This window comes from Glycine max, chromosome 11, assembly GCF_000004515.6.
Source record: "Glycine max cultivar Williams 82 chromosome 11, Glycine_max_v4.0, whole genome shotgun sequence".
NCBI classification, from domain to species: domain Eukaryota; kingdom Viridiplantae; phylum Streptophyta; class Magnoliopsida; order Fabales; family Fabaceae; genus Glycine; species Glycine max.
Window position 1 is genome coordinate 8,107,592 of NC_038247.2, and position 22,123 is coordinate 8,129,714.

Below are 22,123 nucleotides of genomic sequence, written 5' to 3' on the forward strand. Positions count from 1 at the left end.
TTACAAATGTAAATATATTTATTTAAATAAATCAATTTATTAAATCCTAAAAGGCTTTTTTAGGCGATACAAATTTAACATTTTAAATTAAATAAACTTTAGAAAATATCCTAACTTATTAAATAGGTTTAGCTTGACATAAATTATAAAATCTAATAACAATAAGATACCGCATAGTACGATCATATTGGATGATTCTTATCGTTGTTGGCTGATACAAAAGGTGGGACAGAGAAAAACTAGCAGCACTAAGTAATAAGTAACGTTTAAAGCCTTTTCAGAAGTTTGTGGGAGATTAAGCCGTTCAAAAGAATCAGATAAAATATAATTTGGTTTATTGTTAGAAGTTATAGGAATTAATTAAAGCAATGAAAGTCAAGCCAGCAAATAATTTGTAGTATTGGAGGTGATGATTTCAGACATCAAGCCCCCTTGTTTCTGGTGTTTAGTAATGAAATAAGAAAAATTACAACTTTGAACATTATCTTTGTAATTGTAAGGTTATGTTAACGAAAAGTGTGATTTTATTTTTCTAGCCGTTGTTTACCCGACCAGGCTGAACATAAATGAAGTAAAAAGCCAGATTTGCATGTGGATTGCAGCTCAAGATTTTGTAACAGATTATGTCGCGCCACTGAATTTCAAGGTACTTTTGTCGTAATGCATAACGCAACAAGCATGCATCCATGTGATTCGTCCAGTTTGTATCATGTTCTTCCAATGTCAGAAACTCCCCCAAATAAATAAAAAGCAACTTTATACATAGAAAGTAAAATAGTATATTAATACAAGCATATTAATAAACGTACAAGAGAATATCCTCACAATGAATGAATGAATATTATTGTTTGTAGTAAGCACTAAGAAGAACAAACACTTTGTATAATGTCTGACCTAATATCTCACAAATTAAAAACATAATAAGTAAAAGTATTCTATGCTGATTTGATAAATTTTTTAAAGGCGAGGAACATCTCATTACACCCACTTGCGAAAAAAAACCCAGAAAATCTAATATTTATATTTCTTGTCTATAGAAAATTATCTTTGAATGCAACTACTTAATGAAATTTAATTAATCAGGCGTAGTAGTACATGTTAAAGGTAATCCGATTAAAACCCTGTTAGATGAATGGTAAAAACACTAAAAGCATAAAACTCAACTAAGAAAACTGCATCATCTTTGTTTGCCGTTTGCCCCGTCAGATCTAGATTGAAAAAACACAAAAATCTAGAGTAGTATATGTTTGGTGTGTAGAGAGTTTGAGACATCATTTTAATTGATTCAAACCTGAAACTCTCACTCTCTGTGTTGTGTTGGGTTGGGTTGTAGTATTATGATGGGTAGTAGCGAGGATCCGAACAACAAAGGCGATTTTCCATACGAGTCCCCGGCATCGCAACCCTTTCTATCGAAACCCTCGTCGTCTTCTTCGGCAGTGGAAGAAGAATCGGAGTCAAACCAACAATACCATCACATCACTTACAATTCTGGCCCTCGTTCCTTCAAGGACCTTCCTTTCCTCATCCTCTTTCTTCTCTTCCTCCTCTCCACCTTCGCCTTTGGCATCTTCTCCATCATCCATCGAAACAACAACTACCCCTCTCTCTCCTCCTTCACCTTCGACCCCACCACCTCCTCCTGCGTCCTAAACCCTTCTTCTAATTCTTCCTCCTCCGTCTCCACGTGGCTCTCCCTCCTTCAAACAACATCTTCATCGCCTTCTTCGAAATTGGTGAAGGCTCTCATATGGACCCTCGTCATCACCTTCGTCCTCAGCGTCCCCTTGTGTTGGGCTCTGCTTCTCTTACTCAAGCATTACACCAAACAGATTGTCTACGCTTCTATTCCATTCTTTATCGCCATCCCTATTTTCCTCAACGTGTATTGGTTCGTGGCCTGCACCCTCGGCGCGTCTTGCAGCAACGCGTTCCCCCTCGCGTACCGGGTTCTCGTGATGGTGTTCGTGTTCTTGGTGATTGGGATCATTGTGTGGATCTTGGTGGTTAATTGGCATCGCGTGGAGCTCACCGTGAGCATAATCGGGGTTGCTTCCCACGCGCTTTCGAGGAACATGGCTTTGTTCGGGGTCCTCCCTTGTTTGACCGTTGGGCTGGTGCTGTATTTCGTGCCAATCGTGGTTTTCATGGTGTTTGCGAGGTTTAATGGGAAGATTGTGGTGAAGAATTTGAAGCCTGGATATGCTTGTGAATGGAAGGAGGATTCTTGGGTGCCAGCTTATTATGCTCTGGCTATTCTCACCACGCTGTGGTCTGCGGCAGCTATGGTTGAAGCTCAAGTTTATGTCATCAGTGGGACTATTGCTAATTGGTATTTCTCCAAGGAACATCAAACTCCTAGGCGCAGTATTCGAACTCCTCTCAGGTCAACATTGTTGTTGTTGCCTTGCATTTGTTTGCTTATGTCATGTTTCACTCTGACTCGAGTGTTAAATTGATTAGTTTGACTTGAATTGTGTGCTTTGATATGATTTTAGTATATCCTGTGTTAGAGTGCTTAGTTTGAAATGTTTTCTTTGATTCCATTTTCAGTTATTATTTATGTCAATGACTCTTGCTGGTTGCTTTGTAATTTTCTTAGTTCAAGATTGCTGTTACCTGTGATGTGTCTTGTAGCTTTTGAATATAATATGGTAGTTCCCCTTAGTGTACTCTTTGATTGGCTGGCTGATGGGAGAACTGATGAAAAGAAATGTTCAATTGCGTTGAATGATTTCTTTTCATTTAGAAAGACATTAACTGTGGTTTTTGGCTTGCAGAAATGCTTTTGGTCCTTCTTCTGGCACGATATGTTTGTCGGGATTGCTTGTCTGTGTTGTTCGAATGGTGCGCTCTGCAGTTGATAGTGCAAGACAAGAGGATACTCCTGGGATAGTGAACCTTGTGTTGCAGTGCTGTGTAAATGCCTTACTGACGGCAGTTGATTTTCTTAACAAGTTTACCATAAACTTTGCTGCAATAACTGGTGAAGCCTACTGCTCTTCTGCAAGGATGACATATGAACTTCTAAGACGCAATCTTCTCTCTGCTGTTTTTGTGGAGACCATCTCATCTCGCATCCTGGCTGGAATTGTCTTTGTTTTTTCTGCATCATACACAATAGTGGTACGTGGTGTTAACATGACTCTTTTTAATCCTTGCACTTTGCATTAGAAACTTGCTGTGAATTGTAAGTTCTTGGCGTGGGCATTTCCTCTTGAAACATTAAATAATTTGTATAGTGATGAAAGTTTGGCTGGTGCGTAAAAAATGTATAAAATACTAAATAGTGAGATCCTACAAAGATTGTGAGAAGTACTAATTACTACCAATTTAAACTATTTGAGCAAGCAATTGATTTAGATGGAAATAATTGAAGACAGAATTGTAGGGAGTATTTAGAATGCAAGAATAAAAGCAACTTGGGTACAAAACTCTATCCTTGTCTACCTATGCAACTGAATTCAATTCAATGCTAGTCAAATCATGAAATTGGAGTTTGAACCTACAAAATTAGATTAAGCTTAATTCCTTGAGCCAAAACCTAGTATATTTCTAATTCCTTACACAATATCTAACTTGATTAAGCAATGAAATAAATTTTTTATAAAGAACTCACAAATTTGATGTCTATTCTTAGACACACCCAAACTTATGGCGAACAATTTAAATTATAGTCTAAGCCTGATGTTCCAATTACCACACAAACCTAAGATCAGTTTCTATAGCGAAAAACTAAAGAAACACCCAAGAGTGATGAGAAAGATGCACAAATTTCATGGAATAAACTTAGATAAATGAATTCAGATTACATAATGATTCAGTTTCTACCTTATTTAGCTTAGAGAGGCTAAGTTACACATGGAAAACAAAACAGAAGAACAAGAAAATAGAAGGGATAAAATGTGTTTGTGCTGCTAGATCCTTTCCCAAGGACTCCAAGGCTTGAAGAATGTTTTGGAACTCTTTGATCCTCTATTCCTGCATATGCCTTCTTTTGGTCCAAAGATTCAAAATAAACTCTTGACCTGCGACCTTCAGTGCCTAGTGTTGGTGCTGACTAGAAACTCTTTAGTCTGACCCTTGGTGCTGGCTTTGTAGCATTGGGCACTCCAGGATAGTATCTCACTGTCATTTCATTGCATGACACTTTAGAGGAAACAAATAATGCTGACTTTGTTGACCTTCAACTCCCAACACTGAATCACTGATGATCTAGTTCTCAATGCTATGTTATTTTTAGAGTTTTTTGCAAAAAATAAATAAATATAAAAATCATTAAAAACATGCAAATAATTTCTAAAAATATAAAATACTAAAATTTTACAATTAAGTGCTAAAATGTAAATATGAGAAGCTAAATTCCCTAATAATAAGGCCTAAAATTAGCTATAAATCTACATTAATTGTTAAGGTAGATTTATGATATAACTGTTGCACTTGTAACCAGTCGATGTTGACCATTTGTTTGACAACTTGCAACATTTCCTTCCATTAACATCTCTACATTTTCACTTGGTACCATAAATTGCAGCCAATTTATAGGTTAGAAGGAGTTTGCAGGAGGATTTAAGTCAGTTGAAACTTCATTTTCTTATAAAACTCCAGACTCCGGGCAAATAATATCTTAAAAATACTTTTGGGGATAAAAAATATGCCAGTTATTTGATGGACTTGGTTATTCTGTCTATTTAATACATTGTTTCTAGTTTGTTTTTCTGTAGTCATTATTTTCTGTTTCTTCTATCAAGGTTTGTCTTAATTGTTTATGTATGACCAGGCCTGTGTTATCTTAAAAGCTGGTACCAATCTTGGGTCTGATTCATATTTTGTGGCTGCGATGGCATGGGTGCTACTGATAGTAGTGCTGGGTTACCTCGTGCATGTGCTAGACAATGTAATTGACACAGTTTACATCTGCTATGCGATAGACCGGGATAGAGGAGAGGTTTGTAAACAAGATATCCATGAAGTTTACGTTCAATTACCCATTAGTAGAAGTCTCAGACAGTCTGTTACTACAAGAACTCTAGGTGTGTAAATAATTCTTGAGATACAAATGTTTTTGAATCCCGGGATTGCTATTTTATGGACAGTGTGGAGTTAGAATTGTCCGTGGCTGTGACTTGTGATCCTATTGTGCATACTCCTGAATATTTATTTAAAATTTGTTTTCTATTTTTTTTCTAAGGGTAACTTTTAGTTAATCTGAAAGTTGACTTCAGTTTTGTGTAACCTTAATGATGTATATTTTGTTTGGTGGATAGAGGCACAAGTTTACACTGTTAATCAGAGAGATTTGTTGGAGAACTAAGCACAAAATCTGTATTACTTTTGCAGTGCTTTCATTCTTATTTGTTTTGTGCATTGATTTGCTTTATTCCCCTTTAGGCGTTTGTATACTATTGTCTTAGTCTTGAAGCCGTGTAAAATAGTAAAAGCTACAATTCCAAGTATGAAGTATCTATCTGTTTCTTCTTCCTTTAAAAATACTTGTTTGTTTTAGACATGTAAAAATGGGTTGGGCGCCAACTCCATCAGTCCTTGTTCATTGAAAATGATTCTGGTTTTTGATTAAAAGAACCCTTTGAAAACGATTGGGACCGACCTAATGCATATTTGGAGACCCGTTCAACTGCCTCCAAAATTACGTTTGAGGCAAAAAGTAACGAAGGAGTTGCTTCCAGCAACTTACATTTATCACAAAAGAACATTTCAAACATATATGGCTATCTCAGGCATAAAATTTGGGTCATTTCCTTTTAGAATGCGTGGATAAATAACTGAATTAAAGCTTTTTTTAAATAATTTTTTTGGTCAAATTTAATCATGGGATTTGTTGTAATAAGGTAAAAAAGATATTTTTTGATAAGTTATATTAAGTTAATTAAAATAAGTTGAAAAAAGCTTATGAGAATTATAAGTTAATTTAAAATATTTCTTAAAAAAAAAAACAAAGCAAACACATTCTTAGTGGGTGGACCTGATAAAAGGAAGATGGACTGAGATAATTAAGGGCACCGGCATTGTCAGGTTTATTTGGTGCTCTATCACTATCAGGTCAGTTGTCTCTTTTTTTGGAGGAGAAATTCTAATACTACATATTGGAAGACCAATGTCCAATACTCAAGGTAGTTTTGGAGCTACTCAAAACTGTTTTATTTTTAAATAATTTTTTTTGAAAGGCTTATATATTATGCCTGTCTCGAGTTATATTTTTAGTGAGTAATGCTTACTCGTAGAGTATATAAGAACTTATTCAGTTTGCGAAAATGTATTTTTTTTATAAATAATTACAAAAATGTTACTTTACTTTTACATTTATTTATATCCAACGATTTGTACAAAATAATGAAAATAAAAATTCTGTACATTTTTTTAAATGAACAAAATAAAAAATGTCATATTTATAGTAATTTATGAAACTAGATTTTTTATATAAAAAAAAAAACAAACTTGACAATTTCTCCTTGTGGAGAGGTGTGATTCAGTGTACATGTTAATTGGTCCAATATATACTCTTGCTGGAAGCATTTTGTATATAATAACTGAACGTCAATAACGCATTTTCATCTCACTAAGTGTATGTTTGCATGCATGTCAGGAGGGCTGTTTTTTTTATTCTCTTTTTTTAAATAACAAATTATTTTTTCTTTATTTTGTGTCTCAGAATTTAAGAATGGAAATTGGAATTTTATAAATAATTTTAAACCCTTCATTCCTTTTACAATATTCTGCTATTAACAGCTCGGATCCCCTCCCGCACAATATCCTTTTACCTATATTAGTTGATAGTCTCTTTGCTTTTGTATTGAAAATGAAATCAAATTAATATGATGAAAAAGAAAGAAATTTTTTGTGGGTTTAGCAAATTAACTGGGTTTCAGTTTGCAATTCCAAAAGGCAAAAGTTATTTGTTTCTTGGATCCCATCACGTTAAAGCTGGCACTGGCAGAGTGGCAGTGGTATGCAGTGACAATTATTTATGAGTCTCTTGCGCTGCTCCTTCCTCGCTCAGTTAAATTGCCTATCAAGAAAAAGCCACATTATTCAAAATCTCGGAAAGATATAATATACTGTTTTTTTAGCAACGATGACTTAATTCTCTGCATAAAGTTTGACATGTTTCAGAAGCAGTAGCAATTCCAAAACTTTATATTTAGTTACAAAGTTTAATTTCATATGTAAACTATTTTACTAGCAGTTTGATAGGTTATATATATTACTCCACAAAAAGTTTGTCTTTGCTTGGCAGGTTGGTAAAGGAATATGATCAGATAAACTGATAACACAATCATAACGTACCCTTTAGCCAGATCCCTAACGATACAGAAGTTGAGCAAACCCAAGAGGCCAAGACTGCAGTTGCAGATCAAGCAACATAATATGTTGAATCAAAACATGCATCTTCCCTCTCATACTCTTTTGAATGAGCATGAGCATAGGTCAGAACTCACCTAACTGATAGGGTCTTGACTTTTGAGGAAGCATTTTTCGAACACATAATGTGCTGTGAGGAGTAGCCAATAAAGAAAACCTGCATGTTCTGTTGTCTTCCATTATCATTTTCTTTAACTGTAGTGGAGTTGCAATTTTTTTTTGGATCTATATATAGTAACTGTGTACGTAGTTATATGGCCTAAATATGTTGAGTTGATGAAGCTTTATAATTTTCAATGGTAATTAGTTAACTCAAAAGGAGCGGAGCCTATGATTTTAACAAATTAAGGCCTCAAGATAATTGAGACTCAAACTATGTTTAGATAAATAAGCTAGGAATGAAATGAAATACTACAGTTCAATAATCATTTTATGGATATTTTATATCGGAATGAAAAAAACAAACAGACGGGTGTTGTCTAGCTAGGTGAAGAAAATGATTGATATTAAGTGGAAGAATGATAATCATTTGATGACGAGTACACTTCAATGGATAAAAGAGATAGAAATAAAAGGAAGAAAGGAAATCAATGGATAAAAGAGATAGATGTAAAAATTAGAATTTTTTAGTTATTATATTATAGGTCTAAATTATTCACCGACTTTTGTTAATAACGTTTGAAGTAATCATCGACAAAAAAAAAAAAAACTTCGTAGTTTATATATATAGTCCGTGCATGCCCCCTTAAGTTGGCCTTACTTGGTACACCACTTCTTCTATCATAGGATATAATTTTCCATATACAATTATAAGCGGGCCAATCTGGTTTTGCAAGGAATCCAAAGATGTAACTCTATAGCATGTAGTTACTTAAAAGACAGAAAATAAATTTATTCAGATGTGTTAAGCACTTAAGCTATACAAACTGCTGTCTGTCTGATCTTGTAGATTAGATCATGAGAATGGAGATGATTTATTCTGAATCAGAATGTACTAAGCAGCATAGCACATGATATGTATGTTGTCTCTTCCTTTAGTTTGCCAAATATAAGTTTATTTCAGTTCTAGGAGTAAAGAATGATCATAAGGAGTCTAGAGTTAGAATCTGATCAACGCCTAATGTTGACGAGCCAAATAAACATGAATCAGAATAAGGTCCAACAAGATAAAGTTAGCCTAAATTATTTGCTGTTTTGTTGTCAAATTGATGGATCAGGATTAGATTATTATACACCACAAGAGTGAGTACTTCCATGCAGAAGAAGCTCCTTCTAATATTAAAGTAGCTGATTCTAGTGGCCTACCCCTCTACCTCAAAGAAGTTAGATATCATGCATGACCATTCTATAATCAACAATTAATTAATTTGAGTAAAACTAAATCTTGGGATTGTGTTGATAGGAACAAGTGAATCATGCCACCTCAACTTGTGGGCCTAATCAGAGTTTATTAAGTCAAGGAGAGGGCCCTTGGTTCGATAAACATGCCTCCCAGTTAACCTGCATAAATTATCTTGCTGGATATATCACTGGATTTTAGTGTTTGTAATCTCCATTTATCCTCTTTCTCTATGAGCTAGAGCAATGCATGTGGGAAAATATAGCATGGTGACACAAAGAACTGAATGTGTGACTGTGATATTGAATCAGAATTATATAATTTAAAATTAAACAAAATCTGAGTCACTGCATATGTCAGAATTTCTATCGCTATCTCAATATCAACTAAATGATATGGCATTGGTTGCGGTATTAACTCTATTGGCTTCATTTTCATAGACAAATGCATGGGAAAACTTTAGCCCTTGGGGAGTGAAATCTCGAAGTTGAGAAGAATATAAAAACAAACGGATGATAACCAAGTTCAAGTTGGCAAGGGAACTGAACTGTGATTGGCAAAACGTACGTACATACACGCACAGTTTTACGAAGAGATAACTTTTTTATTGTAGTTTTTTTTTTCCCACCTTCTTATCTGCTTTGCTTTTACGCAAAGACTATTTTCAGAAACAAAAAGTGTAATGTAATGTGTGGGTGTGATCCGAGATAAACAGGACCATGGTCAGTCTATACTGCAAACAAATATTTGTGTGTTAAAATACATTGAATCGGTGGGTGTATTTGTTTGTCGGGAAAAGTATATTTAATCCATATCTAGCTTACTAAAAAACAAGGAATTCATCGTTATATAATATATGTTAACTTTCTCTTCTATTTCATTTTCGGATTACTATTATAATATACTTACTTTCTTTTACATTATAATTAAATTGAACTTGAATTTAACTTTTTCTTATAAAATTAACTTGTAAAAAGAAAATTATTATTTATTTATATCCTTTAATTTGATTATATCATTAGATGAGAATTATTATTTATTTATATATTTTAATTTATCCTTCTCCAATTCAACATCTTAAACATGAAATTGGTTAGACATGACATTTACAACTTATGTGATAGTAAGAATCCCATAAACCAAATAACTATGGACAGAATCACTAATGGTATCATACTAAAATATCAGGATTAGTGTGCATGATAAAAGAATAAAAAATTATTTAAAATGTTATATATATATATATATATATATATATATATATATATATATAAATGCATTTCCCCTTATTTTTATTACTAAAAAATTTGCTGAATATGCTATTCTGGTCCTTTGCTTAGTTGTTTATTTTCATTCTAGCTAGTTGTGGATCGAAATTTTTACAGTTGTCCTTTTCATTCCTTATAACTATTTCCATATAGAACTTAGCTACTACCCACTCATGCAATCTAGAATATGGACACAACACATCATACCTTTATATATGAGGGAAACCAATTAATACCGTGACCAATTTGGGTTAAGTCCATCTATTATTTCTTTATTTTGCTTTTGTTGTCACTTTGTATTACAACTTTTGCGCTCGTCGTTGTCACCAGACTTCGAATGGGTTACCATGAAATAAATGTCAGTATCCTATGTACGTTAATGGTTTTTTTAGTCGTCCACAATTATATTCCCACAAGTATTTTTCTTTAGAGATAATATATTGTTTAAGTTTTTTTTTGTTTTTTTTAATATTGTTTGTTATATTACCAGACACTAAAATATAATCATCTTTTCTTTTTCATTGGCATATAAGTATCTTTCTTAATAGAATTTGAATTTGCTTCATTAGTTTCTCAATCATTAATTTTACTATAATTTACTGAAATTTAAGAGGTTTAATTACATGTTTTATCATTCAAATTTTTTATTTTGCAAATTTTACTATCAAAGTCAAACTTTTGTTTTCAAGAATTGTATTATTATACTATTTAATTTTCTCAAATATTATCATTGCATTATTCAATTTTCTCGAATTTGACTATAAAAATGACTTATGAAAAATAATGAAATTCGGGGAATATCTATTATTAAGAAAGGAAAGTAATTAAAAAGAGACAAAAATCATATCCCTTTTAAAGAAGAAAGTATAAATGATTTTTACTTTTTATATTTAAGATATTAAAAGTTTTAATTTTCACATTTAGTGCTTTATATTTTAAGTAGTTTTAAAAAGGTTAACAAGTTTTATCAAAAGCTCTTTTATTTAAGATATTAAAAGTTTTATTATAGATTTTATTAAATATTAAATTCTTATGTTTTAATTTAATATTTTTAAATAATTAGAAGAAGTGCGAAAAAGGCTCTTTAAGATAATTCATGAACAAATAAGGGCGCATTTATTTTTAAATTATTTAACGAGTTGAAAACATAATATACTTTAAGATAATTAATAGTCCCTCTTAATATAAGACACTATTTAACATATCTTGATGATCGTTTTTATAAAATATTTTATAATTTCTATAAAAAAATTATTATCTGCCTTTATTAAGATTTTGAGTATTTGTTTTTCGTTGTGCATTTTTTGTGAGCTTTTGTTGTTCATTAACAAGGAAAATTTGATAAGTCATTAATTCTCTTTTAAAAAAAAATAGTAATATTTATTGATAGTGATGCATAATTTAATATGTTCACTTCACTCACAAGTTAGTATGTTTAATGAGGGTAAAATTATGTTATAAGTGTCTTATATTTAGATATAGAGGGAGTAATAAATATGTCTTTAATTACTTTCTCATTTAAAAAGAGATTTATTTAGTAATAATCCTCTTCTTCTTCTAAGTATACAATGTAATTATATACTCAAAATTTGAATTTAAAATATCCTCAATTAAGTTGAAATAATCTTTTGTAAGTTAATTTACATACTCAATAATGAAAAATGCATTAATAACATTTGTAAGTGAAATATTTTAATTTTAATTTTCTTAACCAATATGTTTAGTACTTTTCAATTAATGTGGGTCCTTGTTTTAATTGTCACTTATTATGGTAATTAATTTATTTTTTCTATTGTGGAAAATGTACAAGTGTTAATCAATAACTGTTTGATTTGAGTAAATAAAAAAAAAACTCTGATGAATAGTAAAATTCATTTGTACAATAGACTTAAATTATAATCTTAAATTTGAATCCTAAATATAATTAGTTACATATTTTAAGGTAAAGTGTGGTTGTTTGTAATAATTTTATATCTGAGAGAACTAATTAAAAAATAGTTGAAAATATCAACTTATAAATATTTTATAAAATTAGTTTTTGAAGTAACTCAAAAGTGTAAAATAAGAAAAAAAGCATAATTTATTTAAAAAGAATAATAAAGAAATTGAATAAATATATTAATGATAAAAATTAAAAATTAAAAGTTAAAAAGTCATATTTTAAAAATGTTATTTCAATTAATATTTTAAAAAATGATATAAGCTACTAAAAAAACTTATTTTTTAAACCATCAACAAATTTTTCAACTAGTAAAAAAAATTATGAAACTGATTAAAATGTTTTGTTCAACACAATCAAATATTTTTATTACAATTTAGATAACAAATATTTTTCTTTTTTAAGTTCCTTAACCAATGTCAATGGAGGATTATTACCAATTGGTTGAATTTAATATAAAATTAATAATACATTAAATTCTTTTAAAAAATTATGAACATTAATGAATTAAGTTTTAATTACTAAACAACATTTATTTTAATTTTTTATGTTATCAAATGAATATAATTAATACGATGTTTTATTTATTAAATGTAGAATAGAATTGAATAGGATAAAATTGTAAATAAGATGAAATAGCAATGGCAATCTGAAGGAGCCCCTGCTTATATATAGAGCCAAGTCCCACTCTTCCTTCAAATTCTCGTCAACCTTCCACACTTAATAGGAAAAGAAAAAAAAAAAAAAAAAGTAAGCCCAGCTTTGTTCTGCTTCAATTCTCTAACAATGGCGATGGCTTTCAAAATGGTACTTACTGCTCCACTGCATCTGCATCTGTAACCTCTTTTTTTTATTCTACTTGTGATATATATTTCACAAAAGTGAATCGATTTAATTTGTTGTGTGTATATATGATGTTATGGTGATGAATGAACACTTAATAGGCGACTACTGGGATGTGGGTTACGGATGAGTGCAAGAACTCATTCATGGAAATGAAGTGGAAGAAGGTGCACAGATACATAGTCTTCAAGATCGATGAGAAGTCAAGGCTTGTCACCGTTGATAAGGTCGGTGGTCCCGGCGAGAGCTATGGTGATCTCGCTGCCTCCTTGCCCGACGATGATTGCAGATATGCTGTTTTCGACTTTGATTTTGTCACCGTTGATAACTGCCGCAAGAGCAAGATCTTCTTCATTGCATGGTATATATTATTCATATATATGTCATGACCATAAGTCCATAAACATGGTTATTAACGTTTGACTCTAATACTGATAATGTTATGGAAAAATGACCCCCTACCCAAAAGGGTAATTTTAGTTCTTTTTTGGGTACAAATAAAATAATGCAATTGTCGTGTGAATTTAATATATGATGATTTATGGCAATTAAGGCATTATATTTTAGTTTTTGTTTTTTACGAAAAAATTCAGGTCTCCAACAGCATCAAGGATAAGAGCAAAGATGCTCTACGCAACATCGAAGGATGGGCTGAGAAGAGCTCTGGATGGAATAAGCTATGAAGTTCAGGCCACTGATCCAACCGAGATGGGATTCGATGTAATTCAAGACAGAGCCAAATAGATGGATGCCCCCTTTTTTTAAAGTGGGAATCCAACTCCTTATTTATGTGCTGAGCTAATCAATTAATCTGTCAATCTTACTCTCTCTCTCTCTTTATTTGCTATATATAAATTAAGTAACCATATATAGTCCAATGACTGTATGACATGTGCTATCTCTTCTTCTTTCTTGTTTTTATGCTAGTTTAATTGTGTTTGATGTAAGTGGGGCATCTAATCTTCAATCCTTACTCATAATAATAAGTTATGTGTAATATATGACTGTCGGCTGTATGATAAGTTAAGGGCAACAAACTTTGGTTGCAATCTCTTTAATGATGAAAAAATGTTGAAAAGAATGGATTAGCTCAACTTTTCCCACGGAAAGTTGATGCGTTACCATATTCATAAATGATGCTTTTGCATTCTACATTAATACTTTGCTTAACGATCGTAGTTTGCTAACTTGGGCTGGGTAGTTTTGTTCAATGGCGGCATTCCGAAGGCACTTGCCAACAATGCTTGGTTCATGGATTTGTACAAAACCAGCAATGGAAAATCAGAAACAGCGGTAACTAGGATCTAAGACGACATCAAAATAAATTAGACAATACAGGACCTTTTGCAAGTCAAAAGTATTTTTATACTTTTCTAACACTTTTGGGTACAGAAAAAGAGAGAATAGCAAGTGATCCACAAATATTTTAATTTGAAAGTAAATCTAATGATTAAAAAAACTAATATTTTACATATAATTAATTGTAATAATATAAACAACTGACTGCAATGTTACCTAGAGGCTAAACTATCCTCTTTCACACTGTTTCATTCCTTGATTCGGTATTTTCTTTTGACTTTTTCTTTTCTTCTTTATCTTTTAGACGGCCAACAAAATGCACGATCAATGTGAAATTTCTTGTCTTCATGACAACATGTTCAAGGGACTTTTGTATGCTTTCACTCTAAATTTCTCGTACTAAAACGCTTGAAAGTTACAAATAAGTTAGCAAGTCTATCAAGATGGGGATAGGCATAAATAAACGTGTTGAAAGATTGAAATACCTTGTTAAATATTCCAATATTTGAAGTTGTCATTTTCAATATCACATTAGTAAGCAAATGGATATACATGCATGAGATGTCAACAAATATGAAAATATTTAGAGTGTTGAATAAATTGCATTTTGCTCTCTTATAGTTACACTCTTTTTTAACTTATTTTCTTATACTTTTTTTTACTAATAAACTCTTTATTATAATTACGGGTAACAATGCACAGTTTATAAGCTTAGAACCGCAGTTAAATCAAATAATATATGGTTCATACAATCATACCTTGTATGCATATTTGATCTCACTTTCTTCACTCAGAATGAAAATTGAAGCCTGAATTGGATTCAGACACATTTGTATACGACTCTGAGCAATTTCCAAAAAAACAGAAACAAGGAAACAAAGGTTACGCAGGTAAGTAGTCTTTGTCGGTTAAGCCAAATTAATTACGTAAATGGATTGACTTGTCCCGAATTGGGCAGTTATAGTGGGTAGATCGAGCTGGGCCGGGCTTTACCTGGGCACTTTTATTCCCCGTGTCGTTTTCGTGTTGCTGTGGACACACCATTTCGTCTTTTTATACAACCCCACCTCAACTACTCACTCTCCTTTTGTTTTTCTTTTTTTTCTTTGCTAATTATTCTTACACAATTATGCTATTATCGCATGCCTTTTTAATCATTTGTTGAGCAATAAAATTAAATGATTACTTTTTCCTTATGATCTAATACTTGAATATATTAAAATATTTCAAATAATAAAAAAAAGGTATGAAGTCAAATGATCCTACCCTCTGTGTATAAAAGCTGCCGAGGAGGGGAAGTGTTGCTTGCGATTGGCATCAAGGCAACGTAACAAGCTAAAACCTGGAAGAAGAACATTGATGGACAATATCTCTCTCTTTGTCACTTAGCAGTTCTTGACACTGCAGTTAGTTATTCAGAAAGATTGTTCTCGCATGCAATAATATAATGTGATGTGCTTACTGGTTAATGATTTGTACACAAAATTTCTGCATGATATTTGGCAACAACTAAAAAAACCTTCGAATTCGTCTAGCCCAACCAATGGCTATATATCCATCGCCTCTTGCAATTCACTTGTAGCTAGGGAAACAACATTAAAGCATTCCTTTATCTCTCACTATTTTAGAAATGAACTGAGCATGCATATGGCAATTCCAAAAACTGATTTAGAGACAAATCATAATTATAAGGAGTATTCTAATAATATTCTTAACCAACCAGGGACATTTTAGCATTTAATTAACTTTAGACCATCCCAACTACCAGCAATGAATGCATACCAGTCAACATATACATATCCTTCCTAAAACCTATGCGGCTATGTCTCATTCCTCGATGCTAAATAGCAAAAATACATCATTTATTTTTTCTTTGCTACTAGTTGATTCCAGAAGGTTAAAACAGCATTCTATTATCTTAAAATATTAGGGTCGTCACGATAATTTCTGAAAGTAAGAAAGTTAAAAAAAAAACCCTCTGAAAATACAATTTACCGATCACTTTATTTCAAAATTCAAAAGTTCATGTAAATTAAGTATTAATATTAATATATGTTTAAAATTTAAAATAATAAATTCAATAAAAAAAATAACAATAAGTATTTATAGACTTATTTAATATCCTAAAAACTTATCTTATATTTTCTTAATTTCAGGGCTAACGTATTTCAGGATCAAAATGATATTTGCCCATTTCACATATAAGTGATATTGTAGCATTCGGAGAGAATTTATTCAAACTTGTTTTATGTTAAAAATTGGCAAAATTACAAATTTGGGCTCCCCTACTTGTCTCAAAATTATAAATTTTTCCCCCTATAATTTAATTCATGAATTTAGTCCCTCATTTTTTTGTAATTCTGTTATTTTAGTTCATAATCTTGAAATTGGAAGTTAAGTTTTAATTGTTTGTCTTGACCGTCACATGTCACATTTTTATTGGATGTTGATCGTCACGGGTCGTGCTTTTATTGGAGATTGACCTTAATTAGGTGCACAAAATTAACGTTCAATAAAAACGCAACATGTGATGATCAACATCCAATAAATAAAAGTGTAATACATACCGTCAAGACAAGCAATTAATATTCAACGTTCAATTTCGAAGTTGAGGACTCAAATAACAGGATTGCAAAAAATTGAAGGACTAAATTTGTGAATTAAATTATAAGAAGACCAAAATCAAATTTGAGGCAAATAGAGGATCAAACTTACAATTTTGCCTTAAAAATTTTTAGTGTACTTAGTATCTAGTATGCACTAGCCTTGTTAAGGGATAATACATGGACCGCAACCTGAAGCCTTCGTCATGGCAAGTTACTTTCAAATTGTAAGTGGATTAAAGTTGATCATACTAAAGAATGTTGTTAGACTATAAGTATGAGAAGAAATCTCATATGAGATAAAATTGAAGAAGTTAAATATTATATATAAAACTCATAAACTTAAATCTTAATGTTTTAAATGAAAATGTGACATCAAATTAACGTATATTGTTCAACCAAACCATACCTCTCTTATTTAGGAAAGTATAAGAAATGAGTTTTCGGATGAAACAAATTCTAAAACAATGTTTCATCAACTAATTCAGGAACATGCAACCTCAATATCTAAATTCTACGCATGTATTAAAACAATTTATGTATATAATAATATTTATTTAAAAACAAATAGTAGAGCAAATAAGACACAAACAATCATCAGAATAATATAGGAAAGATCTTTTTTATAATGAATGTTTTGAAAATTATTGCAAAATGTATTAATTATTTTTATAAAAAATACAAATTATTGTAAGAATATTGATTGAAAACTTGAATTTATATATATATATATATATATATATATATATACACACATTTTTTTAAAATATACATACAAAATTACAAGCCATTACATTTCCCATTCATGTTCTTGATTTTTCTTCAATATCTTGTAAGATTTAGATGTCTTAAGCGCAAACTATCATTGATTAATATAGAATTGTTTGTTTGAACAATTCTTTTCGCAAGTGTTTTTTATTATGAAAAGATAGTTATTATAAATCATATTTTACGTTGTTAAAAAACATCATACTTTACATTATACAAGTTATCAATGTGAAACTACATGGTAGCTTGAGCCACGTAGAACTGTCTAGCACAGGTTTGTCACGTGACAGGTGCCTCTTCTATTTACTATATAAAATAAGATAAGATGCATCTAACTCAAGAAAATTATAATGGGAACCACATGATAATTATCTTAAATTAGTGAAGGGTTCGGTTTTAATGCAAAGTAACCAATTTAATGCACATGAGACGACACTGCTTTATCAAGTATTCTAGTTGGAGAGCCTGCACTTCACTACAATCTGAAGCCTGCAGAGGCACGTGTGCGGTATGCCCAAGTTAGCAACTAAGTACACAACACACTCCATCGCTTCTTAACCTGCAGCTCCAACTTAGCAGTATCCCCTCTTATTCTTCATCTGCTCTGAAGAGATCATGGGATAAAAGTCAATTCATATCAAACCATTCATCTTAAACCAGCCCAAAAAAGTGTGTTCATACTAAGAAAAGAAAATTACTTTCATTACCACTACTGCTTCTTCAAAGATGACTACGTCTTTTCAGATGAAGATGACAACATATACTGCGGGCTAGTGCTTGGGGACATGGACATAATATTTTCTGAGTTTAGTTGCCTTGTTGTATTTAAGCCAGAGAGGTCTATAAATCCTTTTTCAGGTAATTAAAATTCTCAAGCACGTGCTTGTTTAAACGAAGATAGTTGTAAAATAAAATCTACAAATTTATGACAAATTTAAGAATAAGAATAACAATATAAATATAGAAACTGTCTATACGGTTTCATTTTCAACAACTAACCGGATTTGGAGGAAGTTCACTCGATCTCATCATAGAAAATGACTCCTGCGTTGTAATTAAATTCCAGCCCTTTCTTTCCCTTGCTCATGTCCAAACAAAGATCTTTAAATCGAAAATAAGGCAAAAAATTTCTGGTTCTCCTCGCATCTTGGATATGTTTTTGCATATTCAACAGCAGCCATGATAACTTTCTTGGCACTGTCATCATCAAAGTTTATTTCTCCTGCTACAGTTTCTTGCATTTTCATTTGGCTCTAACAGAAAATACAAAAAAAAAAAATTGAAAGACAATAATCACAGCAATAAACATATATTAAAAATTTAGAATAAGATATATAATTGCTCTATAAATTATACTTCTGTTTTTGCCCAGTAGACAGTAGCAGACTTGTGGATGAATGTTAGCAGGTCTAACAGTGGAAAGACAGGAACCAGAACCAGTATTCTGATCTGAAGAAATTTGATTATAAACACCCAGATCATGAGTTAGAGGAGTAGAAATATCTGTGGATTCATTAGAAGAGCCAGACTCATGACTTGGAACTTCAACTGAGGAAGCAGTAGGAAAATTCTGGTATATATCTGTAATATAGAGGATCTTATTCTGGTTATCTCATGTTTTCCTTGATGTATTATGATGTGAATGGTAATTCTGAGTTTGAGGACAGAGAAACCTTCAAAGAAAATAACAGAGAAGGGGGAAATTGGACTCATTCAACATCCTCATTCCTGTAGCAATTGCTGAAAGAATTCATAACAATAGGGAGAAGTTGTAAATCTCTGTTTATTATGGATAAAAAAATGTATTAGGTAGCTATTACAATACTGAATCTTCTCTATAAATAGAGAGATAAGCAACACAGCTGTTTATTAACAGAAAATTAACGAAGAATACTCCAATAATTGCAAAGCTAAATAGTAGTCTCATGAGCCGCATGCCTATTGCTCAATTGAATACCATTAACAGAATTACAGCATACAGATTCAAGAAGCTATGAGTCATCACTATAATTCCCTATTTGTAATAAACATAATCAGAACACCTATTAGGCTTAACATTGGTTCTTTTGAGCCTATTAACTTGGGCTTCATCCTCTTGGGTCATATCAGGCCATTCAGATACAACGTGTACCTCTGAATTGGCACTTTTGATTGATGCTTATGAATAAAATTATATTTTTTCCTTGTTCAAAAAAAAAACTAAGCAGTAGGAATATTCTGAGGTTGAACAGGACCAGACTCATGAGTTTGGACTTGAGCAGAAGAATCAGTCTGAATGTTTGAAGTAGAATTAGAATTGGGTTGAGGAGAAGAAAAATTGGAATTGGATGTGACACGAGGGACACAATTGGAGACAGGAGACGAAACAGACTCTGTGGAAGAGTTAAGCTGAGGTCTGAGAAGGAAACAGTTGAGGATGTGGAAAAAGATTTTCATTGAAGACAACATCTTTTGATATGAAAATTAGACCTGAAGGTGACAAGCATTTATAACCTTTGTGACTAGGCGAATAACTCAGGAAAACACATTCTATGGATCTAAATGCAGCTTGGGAGAATGATAAGGTCTACGAAACAGATAGCATGAACAACCAAACACCTGCTGCTATGAAGAAAGTGTTATATAAGGTAACAAGCATTTATAACCTTTGCGACTAGATGAATAACCCAGGAAAGAAGTCAGAGTTTATCAGATTGAGTTGAATGAATAATACACAAAGAAAGAAGTCACAGTAAATTACACTTACATGAACCAGATTATCCTCCTCCTTGAATTCAAACTCCTAACAAACATGCAAAAGATGTTACCTTTTAAAAACATCAAAAATAAGGGAAAGTCCATGAACGCATTGAACAAATTGAATTGAAACATCATCTCACCCTATTGAAGGATGCATTCTGCCGATCTTCCATATCTCTTCTGCGTTTTTTACTGGTTGAAGGTTGCTCGAGTACAAGTATGAACAACTGACTCTGAACAAAGAGACAATGTTTAAGGTCACAAATTCACACACAATAATGGTTTCAAAAGAGAATAAAGGAATGTTGCAGGTTAACCTTTTCTCAAGAGAAAATAAATGCATTTTCTGTGTAAATGTCAATGCCTTGACTTCAACTACAGAAGTCGAAGTGAGAATATCAAGAAGGCAGCCAGAAGTGACTACTGAACCTACCCTCAAAGAGGTGAATGCTGCAATAAATATTCTCTCTGCCATTTGCAGATTCATTTTCGAGTTAGACTGATGACAATTAACATTTGGATAAGTCATAACAATTAACGTTTGGATCGGATCTGTTAGACTGATAACAATCAAGTAAGTAACTTAGCTTACAATGAAGGAATGGTTTTAAATTTTATTGGCAATTCTGAGGTTGAAACAAAGGCAAAGTAAATCAAACAATACTGTACTTCAAAAAGAGTGACATCTGTACTAAGCTCTAAGGCCATGTTGACTAAACCAAGCATATTCTAGTCCATGGCATCATCATCATATCATCTCCATTAATTTACATAACCAAGTCCATAATATCATAAATCATAATCATACCATTACCACAATATCCCAATTCCATTACTTTTAAAAAATCAATCCAAACTTTAAAATTAATTAGCTTAAGATGTACAAATCCTTTTGAAAAGAGCTTTATATGTTTTTCCACATGATAAAACCATTTTTTATGTCCAAAAATGCTAATAACAGATCCTACATGCTCAAATTGCCAAAACAGTCCCTCCAGATGCTTAAATCCTTCTAAACTTATTTCAAACATTCCCAAGGCTACACAAATCCAATTTTTGTCAAACTTGATATGCATTTTTAAAGTCAAAATCAACCAATTCTCAGACCAAATTTATATTTTGTGCAAAAGAGAAAATGCATAATTTTTAAAAGCCAAAACTTGATTTTGTGATATCTACAGCTAGACAACTCCAAATCCGTTGAATCTTATGTCTAACCCAAGTTTTTGGGGGTCAAGGAATCCATTTCTACAATTAATTTCAGCAAAAACAGTTCACAACAGCCATTTCTCAGCAAGTCAGAAAGTACAAAATTTTAACACATGTTCTAGCAAACAAAAATATTGAGACAAAGGTTCATCCAAACCACATAACAAGCATTCAAAGAGGCAAAGAACTCCCCCATACCTCTTAAAGTATTATAAAACTGAATATTAAACTAGTGTAAGATATGATAGCTAAAATTAATACTAATATAACGGTAAAAAAAAGTTTGGTATTTGAGTCTATTTTTTAAATTGTGATCACTAATACAATTTAAATGAAAAGGACTTAAAAAGCTTGTATATCTAAAAATTAAATTTAAAAATAATAATTAAAGTAAATGTAAACTCCATGTATAAGTATAAAATTATGTTTAGCACTTTAACCATTACAAATATGTTTGGGGCATTACTTTAACTTTAGCAACTATTATAGTCCAAGTGTGTTTGGTATGTGGGGCTCATCTCTCCAGTAATTACGCCAATGAAGGATATATAATAGGTTTGATAGTAAAAAGAGGTCTTTTTATTTTTTTTCCTTTCATTAAATCTGTCTTTTTTATTTTTTAATTTATTATTGAAGTTCTTCTATTTTCTAAAATAGTTCCCGGAAAAAAAAATTGAACAATGACCATTAATTTATTTTATGCGTCTCACGTTTTGATAATGGAAAGAATAGGAAT

General features: G+C 31.7%; 3 protein-coding genes across 12 annotated transcripts; 2 read left to right on the plus strand and 1 right to left on the minus strand.

The window, feature by feature from the left end:
• The first annotated feature begins 992 nt into the window (after positions 1–992).
• LOC100801313 (choline transporter-like protein 5) lies at positions 993–5,289 on the plus strand. The gene is made up of 3 exons (XM_003537755.5): positions 993–2,386; positions 2,781–3,126; positions 4,781–5,289. Exons 1-3 carry the CDS (start codon positions 1,338–1,340, stop codon positions 5,039–5,041), a joined length of 1,656 nt encoding a protein of 551 aa, XP_003537803.1. The 5' UTR covers positions 993–1,337; the 3' UTR covers positions 5,042–5,289.
• Positions 5,290–12,571: 7,282 nt separating this feature from the next.
• On the plus strand, positions 12,572–13,768 carry LOC100801857 (actin-depolymerizing factor 5). The gene is made up of 3 exons (XM_041006691.1): positions 12,572–12,733; positions 12,871–13,130; positions 13,363–13,768. The coding sequence occupies exons 1-3, from the start codon at positions 12,713–12,715 to the stop codon at positions 13,511–13,513; spliced, it is 432 nt and encodes a 143-aa protein (XP_040862625.1). The 5' UTR covers positions 12,572–12,712; the 3' UTR covers positions 13,514–13,768.
• Positions 13,769–17,601: 3,833 nt separating this feature from the next.
• On the minus strand, positions 17,602–21,562 carry LOC102666221 (uncharacterized). 10 transcript variants are annotated; one of them, XR_005887120.1, is made up of 6 exons: positions 20,496–21,557; positions 20,319–20,411; positions 20,186–20,221; positions 19,113–19,179; positions 18,796–19,020; positions 17,604–18,692 (listed from the first exon to the last, which is right to left on the minus strand). XR_005887120.1 is itself a non-coding variant. In XM_026124387.2 (4 exons), the coding sequence occupies exons 1-4, from the start codon at positions 20,705–20,707 to the stop codon at positions 18,683–18,685; spliced, it is 351 nt and encodes a 116-aa protein (XP_025980172.1). In that variant the 5' UTR covers positions 20,708–21,560; the 3' UTR covers positions 17,604–18,682. The 10 variants fall into 10 exon arrangements, 1 of the variants encoding a protein (XP_025980172.1); XR_005887119.1 differs by having other exon boundaries at positions 17,602–18,692; positions 19,113–20,221; positions 20,496–21,562; XR_005887117.1 differs by having other exon boundaries at positions 17,602–18,354; positions 18,439–18,692; positions 18,796–20,221; positions 20,496–21,556.
• Positions 21,563–22,123: the final 561 nt, after the last annotated feature.